The following is a 15,898-nucleotide window of genomic DNA, read 5'->3' as shown; positions in this document are numbered from 1 at the left end:
GTACAGGACGGGTGAGGCAAAACGGCTCCTCAGAACCTCAAATGTTTACACTGTGCTCGCAAACTGTTTGGAAATATTTGGGAAGGTTGTCGTTGGATAGATGGATGGATGGAGAAATGGATGAGTGAAAGAATGAAGGGTTTATTGGATGGGTGGATTGATGGATGAATAGATGGATGGATGTATACGTGGATAAATAGATGGGATAGATAAATGAGTGGATAGATATGTGAATAGATAGATAGATAAATGAATATGTGGATGTTTCTCAAATGCTTCCCAACACCTTCCAAACGATTTGCAGTTTGGAAAGAACATGCAAACATTTTTCCAAGCATTGTTTTCTGATGTGGACAAGACTTTAGTGACCCAATGAGTGAAGGAGTGAAGAAATATACTGATGATTGGTGAGTGAGAGAGTGGAAGAGCGAGTGAGTGAAACAGTGAGCGAGTGAGCGGGTGATTGGAGGACTGAGTGACTGACTGAATGGATTAATGAGAGGTTTGTTGACTGATCTCTCTCTCTCTCTCTCTCTCTCTCTCTCTCTCTCAGGCGGGAACATCACCACAAAACGCAGTGAGATGGGCGCTAGTCTGACGAAGCACAACACGAGAAAAGCAGACACGCTCATTAAAGGTTACTACTGCAGGAGTGACCTATGCAACGCCCACGATCCTTCAGCCGCCCCTCCCTCCACCGCCCTTCACCTGGCGCTTCCGTTCTTCACCCTCCTACCTGTACTACTCTACCGGACTTAACCCCTTCAGTACTAGGACGCATTTTTTACCACGAGTTTTGGGTGTGATTAGACGATTTTATTTACATTAGAAAGGGTCAATGAAGGTCAGGAGATTAATGGCCTGAATCTTCACTGTTTTAATCACCCCCACATAAATTTCTGAAGCTGTATAAATTCACCCCATAGTAAGCAGAATGAATATGAAGACGTGTCATGGTACCGCAGAGGTTGTTAAGATGCAGGAGTGTCACTGTTTCGCTTGTCACTGCTCGTCACTATCAAGCAGAATTTTCATCATAAACTTATTTTTCTGTAGAATTGTCACTGTTCATCTCTTATTCTTATCTCTCTCCACTTTCCTAAAAATAATTTGAGATAATCGTGCAAAAATTGTCTTAGATATTTTGTGGTCTAGATTTCTCTCTCTCTCTCTCTCTCTCTCTCTCTCTCTCTCTCTCTCTCTCTCTCTCTCTCTCTCTCTCTCTCTCAATATTTGCATTTTTCACTGACACATACATACATTTTTTTTCTTATCAGTGACTTTTCTTTCCTTTTTTTGATTAAACCGATTTTTCTGTGATATAAAGGAAGACAAACAGCCTATTGCTCTCTCTCTCTCTCTCTCTCTCTCTCTCTCTCTCTCTCTCTCTCTCTCTCTCTCTCTCTGTAGTGTATTTCGTAATATGTAATTCAGTCACTTAGTCTCGTTAAGTCTCTCATTTACTGGATTACGACTCATTAAGCTGGTCTCAGGAAGCATGGAAGATGTGTGTAGCGCAATAAAAATAAGAAGTGTAGTGAATGAAAAAAAAAATGTAGAAACAACTAACATAGAAAACGAACTCACCCAGTAGACATTTTTAAGGAGGACTAAGAGAAAATGTAAGTGTGGGAGTAAAGGCTATATTTTAGAAGAAAGCGTGTAGAATGACCGACTGATTGAGTGAGTGTCGTGACTGTGCAAGTAAACTGATTGACTGACTGATTGTTTTCTTGTTAACACTGAAATCACTGAAGGAAATTGGAAGGACATAAAAGGAGAAAAATATTAGGTTGAGGAATCATGATAAAAAAAAAGGGGGAAAAAAACAATTGAGGTACGTTTTATGACACTGTACTTGAAGAAATAATACGAAATAATACGAAAGTACGTTTTTTATGAGACTGTAGTGCTAGAAACGAGTCTTTTAAAAGCTGGAGATGATAAGAAAGACTGAGACGCAGCGGGAGAGTTGAAAAGACCCCAGCCAGAATGTGTCGGCACCGGACCAGACTAGAGCCGCTGAAAGTACCTCAGGAGAGAGTGAATGGAAGGAGTGTTACTGTAATAAGAGTGAATGGAAGGAGTGTTACTGTAATAAGAGTGAATGGAAGGAGAGTTACTGTAATACGTGATGACAAAGGAAGGAGTGGTTTGCGTGCGTCACTTCCATCACCATTGCTTCGGCTGGAGGTTCACAAGTGTTGGTAGTATAAATGTTTCTGTTTGTATCCCACCTCATGAATCTTTGGCAATAAGATCTCCTACATAGGACGAATCAACCTAACCTAACCTATCATTGCGTGTCACTGTAACCAACTCCAACCTGACCTAACGTAACCTATCCATTCCAAGCTGACCTAACCTAACTTACTAACTCACTCACTAACTCACTGATTCAAGCCAACCCAACCTAAGAAATTGATTACACTAGCATAACTCATACTTAACCTAATCTAATCCAATCTTATACAACATTAACGTAACATAACGTAAAATAACATAGCGTAACATAGCATAGCATAGCACAACATATAAATACTATGAACATAACAACATACGAAATATAACATAACATAACCTAACCTAGCATAGATCCCTAATGACTCTGCACTAACACCCTTTTTTCATGTAAATGGAAGATTGAAAACTGGACAAGGGCAACATAACGAACTAAAAAAAAATAAATAAATAAAAGGCCCGCTGAGTATGTTCCATTCATCCACCACTCTACTGAGAACCCATTACTTCCTGTCTACCTTTGCACTGAGGAAGACAGAAGCACCCTAGCTGAGGGGACGTGGTAGAGAGACACTGAAGGAAATGACAAGGGTGGTATAGACTCCTTAGCGTTACTCAGAAGACGAAAGATAACATGATATATAAAGCCAGATGTACCACCGAGATACGAGGACACTGGCTTTCATAAAAGGGTGGTAGAAAGATAAGCCTCAATAATCAGCTTTTTTGTTAGTGTTGAGTCAAGAGGGAGGTTTAAAAGATTAGATACATTCGCAGATAGGATGCCAGGTGAGTACAGGCAGGTAAGTTTGACAGCAAATTCGTTTGTAGTATACAATGTGTCCTTCACTAGAACCAGGACACGTTAACAACGTTAACAAGGAAACTCTTGGAGTTATATCACTTGAGAGGAAGCTCTCTTGGATTACAGTTGCCATACAACCTTGCAAACCTATAATATTTGCTCCGATTTCTTATTTTATATGTTATTCACACACACACACAGTGACTTATTTATCACTGTTACTAGTTACAAGTTGCAACTAGCTGCAAGCAACACTAGTTCACTGCCATAATGATCGAAAATTGTCTGATATAGTTCCTTTTGGTAAATGCATTGCATGTTAGTCACATATAGTGTCTCCCTGTGAGGTACCAGTTCCTATCGACACTACCTCATAGAAACATACTAATATTAATTAAAAATTGTGTCTGCTCCACATATATAACACAATTTAAACTTAATAAACTAAGTCAATAAACCATGCATTTATTGTTACCCTTCCTGACGCTGCATTGTGGGTAAGGGTACGTGATCAATACTGAAAGACTTCGAGGGTACATCACATTAAAAAGTTGAGAAGAAGAAGAATTAACCTGTGCAGAAGCGAGGTGAAATGTGTGTTAAGGTTCCGTGCTGTATTTAATTAAGTCTCTAGAAATGAAAGATCTTGGTACACCAGACAATTATGTTTTGCTCTATATTATGATGTCAGTCGTATAAACTCAAGTAACTATAAAGAAATACCATGGTAGAATAAGAACAGAAAAATACTGGTAGGAGTAAAACCCTGGCAAATCAATAGATACATCGTAATACAGTGTTTAGAGACGATTACTCTGTACCGCGAGACGATACTGACTCTCTCCTGCGAACACTGAAATTGTGACAGTTTGGGTCCTCTCCTATTGATATTAATCAAAGTATTGCGATTTATTCACAATAGTAATATATTACACTCCGACGGAACACGGGCCTAATGTGTTTGAGATGTGGCATTTTGTTATAGTACATTTCGCTCTATATAGCGACTGTTTAGGACTAAAAAACTGTAGCTTCAGGTAGATATTCAATAATGTTATCTATCGATTTTCAGTCTTAAAGTAGGGAAAATTACGAATATTGATGCATTTCTTTTATAGTCCTCCTTGCTTCTCGAAAAGGTGCACGAATTTAGAAAAGGTTGAAGAACACTAAACTGTACCCTGAAAAAAAATACAGTAAAAGAGATAAGATAAAATGACCAACATCTCTATTATTACGGAGGCTAATAATAATACCAAGACTAATTAAGTAATTCAGAGATAACGAAACGAACGACGATCACGAGAGCTTCCACGATAACAGTGTGTACGATAAGATTTGATTCCAGATTCCTCGATAGCGCTCCGAGTTTCCAAGATAACAATGGCATTCCAGTTTCCTCGATAGCGATGCAAGTTTCCAAAATGACGATGCCTTTCCATGATAAAGATGCCCTTCCAGTTTCCAAGATAATAATGCGAGTTTCCACGATCAAGATGCAATTCCAGTTTCCACGGGAACGATGCGGGTTTCCACGATGTCGATGCGGTTCCAGTCCTCACGATGCGATTTCAAGACACAATATTGAAGTCCACTTGCCTACACAGGTACTGGGACGAACCCTTTCACCCCGTAAGGATCCACCCAACACCCTTGAGTGCGAGTAAAGTGACGCTGCCACCTTCCTGCGCTGCAATTGAAGTCCACTTGCCTACACAGGTGCTGGGATGAACCCTTTCACCCCGTAAGGGTCCATCCCACACCCTTAGGTGCGAGGAGAGTGGCGCTGCCACCTCACTGCGACGCAATTGAAGTTCACTTGCCTACACAGGTACTGGGGCGAACCCTTTCACCCCGTAAGAGTTCACCCCAGACCCGTGAGTGCGAGGAGAGTGACGCTGCCACCTTACTGCGCCTCACACGGGTAGCCATGAGCATAACCCGCCACACTCCACTCCCCAAACACTGTCAGTGAGTCCTTTTCACCCCGTAAAGGACCACTGGTACGGTCAGTGCCTGGCTCATGGCGCACAGCGTGCCCTCGTTCATGGCGAGTTGTTCAGCCCGATGTCATTATAAGCAGAGGTCCTGTACACACCACTCACCACCAGACTCTATGCAAGGAGCCCTTATCACCCCTTAAAGGCCCCTCACGGCATCATCTGATGGACGGTAGACACGGCACCCTGCTTAAGGCGACGCCTTGCCTAGTATGAGGCGCTGCAAGTTGACAACAATCAGTGAGCTTGAAGCCGCGAAGGAAAATGAGTCCACGCTAACAATGGGATTCCACGACAGGTTGCGATTCCAGTGTCCACGGTACAGATGTGTTTGTTGAGGATAACGATCCGTTTATCGAGGCTAACGGTGCGGCGATGGCGATGGCGAAACGATCCAAAGTATTATTACCTACACAGGTACTGGGACGAAACTTTTTACCCAGAAAGGGTCAACCCCAGTCCCGTGGTTATGAGAGCAGTGACGATGCAACCTTGCAATGCCTCACACAGGTCGCCATGAGCAATGACCCGCCACACACCACTCCCCAAACGCTGTCATGAAGTGAGTCCTTTTTACCTAACCTAACCTAACCTAACCTAATCTAACCTAACCTAACCTAACCTAACGTAAAGGACCACTGGTACTGTCAGTGCCTGGCTCATGGCGCACAGCGTGCCCTCGTTCATGGCGAGTTGTTCAGCCCGGTGTCATTATAAGCAGAGGTCCCGTACACACCACTCACCATCATATTCTATGCAAGGAGCCCTTATCACCCTTTAGGGCCCCTCACGGCACCATCCGGTGAGTGGTAGACATTGATCTCTTGCTTATGGCGACCCTTGCCTAGTGTGATGCGCTGCAAGTGGACGACTAGTAGTGAAGCTTGAGGCCACCAAGGAAAAGCAGGACCTGCAGCCAGTTCCTGCCTTGGGCCCCAGGCCGGACCCGACGGCCACCTCCTTCCCCCGTGCGGCGCCCAAGGCCGTCACGGCCCTCAAACATCTTTAGGCCGAAAGTTCTCAATCGTCGTTTTAATTTTGATTCGAATATAAAATCGTCGATGGTAAATGAAAAATAGCTTTGGTGTGAAAGTGTGCAAGAGTTAGCTGATTAATGAAACAAGGTGAGGCAGCTTTGCTCCGGAGTATTTAGTGTACTTTGCATGTTGCTGCCTTGAATGTGTACGTGTTTGTAGGTAACTGGATAGAAACAGTAGACCAATGGTAGTTGTGTAGCTATTGGGGAACTTTTGAAAATTAGTTAAGCTTCTGGATAGAGTGGATGAGTGCACACAGGTTTGCGTGTCTTATACATAAACTGCCACTTGTAAACATAAATTTTTCTATTTCATGCTCTTAGAAAAAAGCAAACTTAGTTTTCTTTATTTCCCTGATCACAATGACGTGTAAATATCAATGTTCCAATCATAAGGAAACACTAGGAGAGGACCCAAACTCCCGTTGAAGTTGCCAGATTCAACAGATATCGTAATATTTCACAGAAAAGATGGTCAACTGCATATCGTATATTTTTGGATATTCTTTTGTCACATAAGGAGATATCAAGATAGGTAAAGTATTTCTAAACATGTATCTACGACAAAAACGCTATAATAGTAGAGTTAGGTTATAACTATGCATTGTGTTTTTTATATACCATCTTGCTCTATTCCTGGAACAAAGATTACTTCTTCCTCAATTGATAGCTCGAAGTTAGTTTGATATTTTCTTTCCTTCTAGGTTAGTAAGTAGACTACAAGACACCATGAACCTATGAAGCCCCGTAAATGAGATTATTTTCATAACTTAGAAATCAAAGTCTGATAATGAGATTGTCTATTGCCAACCAAACCGTTCTGCATAGACGTCTTCAGCGTCATAGAGACCTAATGATGTTAGCTCATGGACAGTGGCCATCCTGACAGCGCGAAACCACAGGGGGTTCATAAGAAGATTTCCAGGGGTACTTAGATGGCTGATCTAATAAAATCCTTTGCAGTGCCATTGCATATTGAGTTCCATGTTCCATGTGACAATACTGGGGGTACTGGTAGATGGTCTTATAACTCAGGGGGTTCTTAACGATAAAAAGGTTGAGAACCCCTGGTGTATAGGAACGATGACTTCCTGGATGTATCTTATTCTTATTCAAATGTGTGTGTGTGTGTGTGTGTAATTCACTGTTTGATCTGCTGCAGTCTATGACGAGACAGCCAGACGTTACCCTACGGAACGAGCTCAGAGCTCATTATTTCCGATCTTGGGATAGGTCTGAGACCAGGCACACACCACACACCGGGACAACAAGGTCACAACTCCTCGATTTTTACATCCCGTACCTACTCACTGCTAGGTGAACAGGGGCTACACGTCAAAGGAGACACACCCAAATATCTCCACCCGGCCGGGGAATCGAACCCCGGTCCTCTGGCTTGTGAAACCAGCGCTCTAACCACTGAGCTACCGGGCCGTGTGTGTGTGTGTGTGTGTGTGTGTGTGTGTTTTCTATGTTAATTCTTATTGTTCTTCTTATGGTCTTTCCCTATATGTTCTTTTGTTGTTATCATTCCTGTTCATACTTTAAGGTCTTGTGACGTCATTTCCTCGTCACACTAACGCCCACCAAGCCCCTGTACCGCCACACGCCCTCATGTCACCGCATCGCCACGCCCACTACGTTCACATACACGCCCACTAAATCCCTGAACCGCCACACGCCCCCATGTCACGGTACCACCACACCCACCACACTCACCCACAGGCCCACCAAGTCCCTGTACCGCTACACGCCTTCATATCTCCGTATCGCCACGCCCACCACACTCACACACGCTTTATTTACCGCACAACACAACAGAGGCGCTTCACTGGACGAGTCACGAATGATACAATAGTGCTGTCACATTCACGATAAGATAACAGTGGTATATGTATATGTGTGTGTGTGTGTGTGTGTGTGTGTGTGTGTGTGTGTGTGTGTGTGTGTGTGTGTGTGTGTGTGTTTACGGTCAACTGCTGGTCACCCAATCAGCTTTCCCCATTACGGAACGAGGTCAGAGCTTATAGACCGATCTTCCGGTAGGACTGAGACCACACCACACTCCCCACACACCGGGAAAGCGAGGCCACAACCCTTCGAATTACAAACCATAGCTACTTGCTGCTAGGTGAACAGGGGATACACATTAAGAAGATCGTCCATTTGCCTTGTCGCCCCCGTGTGTGTGTGTGTGTGTGTGTGTGTGTGTGTGTGTGTGTGTGTGTGTGTGTGTGTGTGTGTGTGTGTGTGTGTGTGTGTGTGTGTGTTTAATGTAAGAGGGGAGAACAGGACAAGGGCAATGAAAAGAGTACGTAAATAAAAAGATCCACTTAGTTGCCACTCCACGTGCAGGTCCGAGAAGATTGCCAAAAGAAAGGGATAAATGTCTTGAAACCTCCCACTTAAATTAGTTCAAGTGTGTGTGTGTGTGTGTGTGTGTGTGTGTGTGTGTGTGTGTGTGTGTGTGTGTGTGTGTGTGTGTGTGTGTGTGTGTGTGTGTGTGTATGTGTGTGTTGCTCTACGTACTGATTTTATCATACTGTAAATACTTTCACTATTATCTATTTATCTATCTATCCATCTACTTACTTGTTTTAATCTATTTGTTATCCATGTGTGGAGAAAAATAGTGAAGGACAAACACAACAGGAGAAATGAAAGAAAACGCAGAGTTACCGCTTAAAAAAATCTGAGTAAGACAGAAAATATGTCAAAAGTTAAATGAGAGTAAATAAATAAGTAAAGAAATTAAGCGATAAAGAAGTGAATAAAGAAAAAATAAGAGACATTCACCACTCGTTGCTTTATTCTGGCTTGTTGTTGATGACTGTAGTAGTAGTAGTAGTAGTAGTAGTAGTAGTAGTAGTAGTAGTAGTAGTAGTAGTAGTAGTAGTAGTAGTAGTAGTAGTAGTAGTAGTAAACAACAACAATAACAGTTGTAAAAATAGAAAAATAGTAGTAGTAGTAGTAGTAGTAGTAGTAGTAGTAGTAGTAGTAGTAGTAGTAGTAGTAGTAGTAGTAGTAGTAGTAGCAGTAGTAGCAGCAGTAGTAGTAGTAGTAATATAGTAAACAACAACAATAACAGTTGTAAAAATAGAAAAATAGTAGTAGTAGTAGTAGTAGTAGTAAACAACAACAACAACAAAATCATCCTACAACCAACACCACAGCCACCACCATCCTCACCAAGCACCCAAATTCTCATAAAACTCCTTCATCCACTCACCGATCCACTCACCCACCCATACAACCCACCCACTCACCCACTTCCTCTCCACACACTCATAACACCTCCACTATCAACTCCAAAGGCGTCGCGCTGCTCCACTTAATCCACACACAACGGAGGAACGAAGATTATAAGAACTAATGGCACTTTACGAAGCTACACTAATCTGGGAGAGAGAGAGAGAGAGAGAGAGAGAGAGAGAGAGAGAGAGAGAGAGAGCGTAAACTTCCCTTATGTAAGAGGATAGTTTGATGTGCTGATAAAAGATGTGATATTCTTCAGTTTTCTTTTTTATTTCCATGCGAGGAACGAAGAACGGATGTTACAGTTGTTGTCACTTATAAAACTACACTAATCTCGAGAAAAGACAAAGAAAAAAAGGAAATATGCAAATAAGGAGATAGTTTAATGTGTTGATAAGAGAAATAACATTTTTTGTGGTCCCTTCTTTGCATACAACACACGTGGCACTCGTAGCCCACAATTCACACGATACACAGGGACTTCCAGGCATCATGCAAACAAAAGGCATGTAAAAAAAAAAAAAAAAAAAGGAAATGGTGTTTGGGGATTTGACCTGTGAAGATAACTTGTTCTGACCTTGAAGTGATTTCCGTTAAGTCCATGGCAAGCGAACTGTACTAATCCCTACAAACAGTTTATCCTTGTTTCTTAATCGTAGCTTTGATTATGAAGGGTAAATTAATAGAAATGCTGACAGTTTGAAAGGAAACAGTTCCCTCAATGTTTATGTCAGTACAGCAAGGAATGAGAGGTTAGTCTGGACCGTACTGAAGTGAACGTTTCTTGAACAGAGGCAAGAGAAACGCGCCACGCCAGGTAAGAGGTGAATGTGAACTTTGACCACTAGTATGTTATTTTTTTTTTCTTTATGTAAGTGGGGAGAATTGGCCAAGGGAAAAAAAACAACATTAAACAAAAGAGGCACATTGTTTAGTTTCGTAACCAGGAAAATACAAAATAAATGTCTAAACCTCTCTTTTTCTCTATCGGTCCATGCAAAACTGTATTCTTGAATGTTGTGAATGTTACTAAGAAACACTGGCGATTATAAAAGCGAAACTTGACACTATATAACACCTAGAAACATACACCAGACACACACAACACAAAATAAATAGACAAATAAACACTAAAAACAACAAAAGCGAAACATAACATAGCACTATATAACACCTACAAACATATACCAAACCTACACAACACAAAATAAATAGACAAAATAAATAAACAGACAGATAGATAAATTATAACAAGATACAATGACACTATGAGAACGTTACGACAGCCATGCACACAAAGCCTCTTCCTCCCTCACCACTGCATGACTGACTGCCGCTGCTAACACAATGCTGCAATGCTGAAAGGAAAAGCTGAGGTAACACTGGAACGATCGACCGCTCAGTGTTGAAGTAGAGAAGGATTGGCGATTTTTTTCTATTACTCTTTTTTTTAAGGTGCATTAGAGCGGTCGAGGTTGCTGCAGTAATAATGAAGGAAGGACTGAATGTGCACGGGGTAATTTACAGGTAATATAAGACTTGCCAGAGAGAGAGAGAGAGAGAGAGTACTTAGATAAAGGTAAATGAAAGGTTTTGAATTTTTATGGATATGAGAAAGATTAGTCAAGAACAGATTAGATAAGTTGTAGAGGCTGTTTTAAGCTTTGCCGCGAGAGAGAGAGAGAGAGAGAGAGAGAGAGAGAGAGAGAGAGAGAGAGAGAGAGAGAGAGAGAGAGAGAGATAAAACATTTTTCATAGTAATTTTTCATGTCTGGCTAATCCTATCGACCCTTTGTATCTGTGGCGGACTGGTATGGGCATTTCGGAGTCTTTTTTTTCATATAAGCTTTTGCAGATCTGTCAGTACCCCTCTTACGTGAAAAAAAAAAAAACCGTAAGATGGATTTTGGGCTATCATGGTTTAAAGGAGAGAGAGAGAGAGAGAGAGAGAGAGAGAGAGAGAGAGAGAGAGAGAGAGAGAGAGAGAGAGAGAGAGAGAGAGAGAGAGAGAGAGAGTAGGGAATGTTTATGAATTGTGTTGATTTTACTGTGAGAGAAGAGAGAGAAGTGCTTAGCTAAATGATAGACTTGGTTATGTGTATTCGTGGTTTAGAGGAAGCGTAGAAAAAAGGGAAAAGATAAGAAAAGGATATGGACTGTATTGATTTTCCACTACGACGAGAGGAAGGAAGAAGTTCTTAGGTAAAGGTGAGAGCTAGTTTTGGGCTTTAAAGTTTATAGGGGAAGCGTAAGAAAGAGGGAAAAGATAGGAAAAGGATATGAACTGCACTGGTCTTACTGTAAGGCAAGAGAGAGAAATACTTAACAAAATGTGAGGGTTGGTTTAGGGTTTTCATTGTCTTGAGAAAGTGCAACATAGAATAAGTTAAGAAGCTAGAATGGAGGCACGGGTTACAGTGGACGGTCTCAGCGGCATATATACACAGAAAATGGTATGTAAATGTAAGAGGACTGAAGGAGAACGACTGATAAAAGAAAATAATGAAGCTACCAAGATGAAATAAAAGATCCACGGAAACTATAGCCACAAAAAAAGGTAAATAGTTAAATATCAGAGCATCACTTCACCTTTACTCATCTGAACACCACACGAGCTTCAGAAACAGACACACCTTAAACCCAGGGATGTGTGAGAACGTAAATGATGAAGGCAGGTGGAACAATGTCGCAGGATGTGGAGCTTGAAACGTCTTTGTGGCGACCAGGGCGGCGGTAAAGACCAGAGGGAACAAGAAGACAACGAAAGGGATGGGAAGACAGCGTGAAAAGAACAATGGATGGCAAGACAGCGTGAAGAGAGCAATGGATGGAAAGACAGCGTGAAGAGAGCAATGGATGGAAAGACAGCGTGAAGAGAGCAATGGATGGCAAGACAGCGTGAAAAGAGCAATGGATGGCAAGACAGCGTGAAGAGAGCCTTGGGTGGGAAGACAGCGTTGGATGGGAAAACAGTGTGAAGAGAGCAATGGATGGGAGGACGGCGTGAAGAGAACAATAGATAGGAAGACAGAGTGATGAGAGCGTTGGATGGGAAAACAGCGTGAAGAGAGCGTTGGATGGGAAGACAGCGTGAAGAGAACAATGGATGGGAGGACGGCGTGAAGAGACCGTTGGATGGAAAACAGCGTGAAGAGAGCGTGAGGACAGCTTTGGTCTCCTTTTACATTATACTTTTTTCCACTACATTTTGGCGGTTCTTTAAAAGTCGTACTAGATGATAATGAAATGGTTGATTAAAAGTGAAAGGGTTAATAATAGTGACACGAATACGCTTCCTGTAAACCTCAGACTCCTTAACGGTTTGTGTGATTCTATTCCCTCTCGTGGTAGTTAACCCCTTCAATACCAGGACGCGTTTTTACATTCATTCAGGTTACTATTTGATGATTTTATACAGCTTCAGAAACTTATGTGGGGATTAAAAATACTGAACACCCTGGCCATTCATTTTCTGACCTCCATAGACCCTTCCTAATGCAAATAAAACAATCTAATCACACCCAAAACTCCTGGTAAAAATGTGTCCCGGTACTGAAGGGGTTAAATATGTACACAGCAATCTTTCGTACGATCCATCCAGCTGTACTTATCGCGGCACACTGGGAAGCGTGTTGGGTATCAATGTGTGCAGCCACAATCGCGAGCATTTCCGATCCGCCAGCAGCAAGAAACCGAAGAATGTGAAAGAGGTTTTATACGCGTCATGTCTGTAGATCAAGAGAATAAGTACACCTGGTGAGCCTAAGTGAAGCGGACTCGAGAATGCGTGAATGGACGTGAAGATTTATTGGACGGGACCAGAAAAAAAAAAGAAGCACAAATGTATCTATCAGACACACACTATTCACCGCACATGCCTCAACACAGCCGTGAGGAACCCAGCCATTACAGGGAAACATAACAAAGGAAAGACCTGGACACAACAACACCTCGTACCAGGGAAGGAGCAGCGTCATTAGGCACTGTGGCAGACATCAAGGTATTCTCCTCAATGCAAAGCTGATAGGCAAGGACTTTCAGTGATTGTCCTGTCCTTTTCTGCCAATAGATAGGACAAATTTTCGTTTATTTTATCCATTTTACAAAAGAGGAGGTCTAGCCAAGGACAACAAAAAAGGCGAGAAAAAGTACCAGTAGGAGGAGCCAGTGCTTAAAACGTGCAGTCAAAAAGAATGATCAATATTAGCGTCTGAAAAATGTGAAAATGTGCGAGGATATATATCTTACCCGTCTGTCTGTCTGTCTGTATGTATGTATGTATGTTTGTCCATATGTATGCATGTAATAATGGTTATGTCTATATAAACCTTATCACAAGAACTCTACAGGACCAGTTGGACGGAGAGGACTGGCGCTACATAGACACCGAACTGAGAGAGGCCGAGTGACGAGAGAGCCACGGGGCAGAGGCGTGAGGCGGGGCGTGAGGCGGGGTGGGGCGGGGCGGGGCGAGACGTGAAGTGCGTCGGTCAGGGATGAGTCTTGCTGGTCAGTAGCGAGGTAACAGACACGTAACAAACACGTCCCGCTGCTCTTTCAAGTGACAGAGGGAACTCGGTCACTTGAGAAGGAAGCAAGGAAGCAGGGTAACACGGTAGGGAGGCAGGGAAGCAAGGCAGAGAGGAAAGGAGGCAGGATAAAACAACAGGGAGGCAAAGAAAGAAAGCAGGGAGCAAGGAAAGCAAGGTAGCAAGGCAGGAAAGGAGTGTTTTAAAATGGAGTGTAGAAGATTGAAAAGGAGATAAATATTAATGATAGTAGGTAAGCAGTAGCGTGCTTGAGAGAGAGAGAGAGAGAGAGAGAGAGAGAGAGAGAGAGAGAGAGAGAGAGAGAGAGAGAGAGAGAGAGAGAGAGAGAGAGAGAGAGAGAGAGAGAGAGAGAGAGAGAGAGAGAGAGAGAGAGAGAGAGAGAGAGAGAGAGAGTTCTTTTCTGAGAATTAAAAAATGGCCCAGTGATGCGGTGCGGCGCTGAGTGGTGTGGTGAGTGATGTGGTGAATGATGTGGTGCGGCGCTGAGTGGTGTAGTGAGTGGTGTAGTGAGTGGTGTGGTGAGTGGTGTAGTGAGTGGTGTGGTGAGTGATGCGGTGCGGTGCGGTGCTGAGTGGTGTGGTGAGTGGTGTAGTGAGTGGTGTGGTGAGTGGTGTGGTGAGTGGTGTAGTGAGTGGTGTGGTGAGTGATGCGGTGCTGAGTGGTGTGGTGAGTGGTGTGGTGAGTGATGCGGTGTGGCGCTGAGTGGTGTGGTGAGTGATGCAGTGCGGCGCAGTGTGGTGTGGTGAGTGATGCGGTGCGGCGCTTAGTGGTGTGGTGAGTGATGTGGTGAGTGATGCGGTGCGGCGCTGAGTGGTGTGGTGAGTGATGCGGTGCGGTGCTGAGTGGTGTGGTGAGTGATGCGGTGTGGCGCTCAGTGGTGTGGTGAGTGATGCGGTGCGGCGCTGAGTGGTGTGGTGAGTGATGCGGTGTGGCGCTGAGTGGTGTGGTGAGTGATGCGGTGCGGCGCTCAGTGGTGTGGTGAGTGATGCGGTGCGGTGCTGAGTGGTGTGGTGAGTGATGCGGTGTGGCGCTGAGTGGTGTGGTGAGTGATGCGGTGCGGCGCAGTGTGGTGTGGTGAGTGATGCGGTGCGGCGCTTAGTGGTGTGGTGAGTGATGTGGTGAGTGATGCGGTGCGGCGCTGAGTGGTGTGGTGAGTGATGCGGTGCGGTGCTGAGTGGTGTGGTGAGTGATGCGGTGTGGCGCTCAGTGGTGTGGTGAGTTATGCGGTGCGGCGCTTAGTGGTGTGGTGAGTGATGTGGTGAGTGATGCGGTGCGGCGCTGAGTGGTGTGGTGAGTGATGCGGTGCGGTGCTGAGTGGTGTGGTGAGTGATGCGGTGTGGCGCTCAGTGGTGTGGTGAGTGATGCGGTGCGGCGCTCAGTGGTGTGGTGAGTGATGCGGTGCGGTGCTGAGTGGTGTGGTGAGTGGTGTGGTGAGTGATGCGGTGTGGCGCTGAGTGGTGTGGTGAGTGATGCGGTGCGGCGCAGTGTGGTGTGGTGAGTGATGTGGTGTGGCGCTGAGTGGTGTGGTGAGTGATGCGGTGCGGCGCAGTGTGGTGTGGTGAGTGATGCGGTGCGGCGCTTAGTGGTGTGGTGAGTGATGTGGTGAGTGATGCGGTGCGGCGCTGAGTGGTGTGGTGAGTGATGCGGTGCGGTGCTGAGTGGTGTGGTGAGTGATGCGGTGCGGCGCTCAGTGGTGTGGTGAGTGATGCGGTGCGGCGCTCAGTGGTGTGGTGAGTGATGCGGTGTGGTGCTCAGTGGTGTGGTGAGTGATGCGGTGTGGCGCTCAGTGGTGTGGTGAGTGATGCGGTGCGGCGCTCAGTCGTGTGGTGAGTGATGCGGTGCGGCGCTCAGTCGTGTGGTGAGTGATGCGGTGCGGCGCTCAGTGGTGTGGTGAGTGATGCGGTGCGGCGCTCAGTCGTGTGGTGAGTGATGCGGTGCGGCGCTCAGTGGTGTGGTGAGTGATGCGGTGCGGCGCTCACGCTCAGTCGTGGTGAGTGATGCGGTGCGGCGC

At 44.4% G+C, this 15,898-nt stretch overlaps 1 protein-coding gene across 1 annotated transcript in view; it reads left to right on the top strand.

The window, feature by feature from the left end:
- The window catches only part of LOC123505605, a 4,458-nt gene extending 2,737 nt beyond the window's left edge, over positions 1-1,721 (top strand). Inside the window, exons 3-4 of the mRNA XM_045257135.1 lie at positions 1-11; positions 554-1,721. The exon at positions 1-11 is cut by the window's left edge and continues 145 nt beyond it. Of these exons, the coding sequence (XP_045113070.1) occupies positions 1-11; positions 554-759 (217 nt within the window). The 3' untranslated portion in view covers positions 760-1,721. The remainder of the gene's footprint in view (positions 12-553) is intronic.
- Positions 1,722-15,898: the final 14,177 nt, after the last annotated feature.

Source organism: Portunus trituberculatus, chromosome 18, assembly GCF_017591435.1.
Source record: "Portunus trituberculatus isolate SZX2019 chromosome 18, ASM1759143v1, whole genome shotgun sequence".
NCBI lineage: Eukaryota > Metazoa > Arthropoda > Malacostraca > Decapoda > Portunidae > Portunus > Portunus trituberculatus.
The sequence above is the reverse complement of the archived record's forward strand: the minus strand, read 5'-3'. Positions and strand labels throughout refer to the sequence as shown.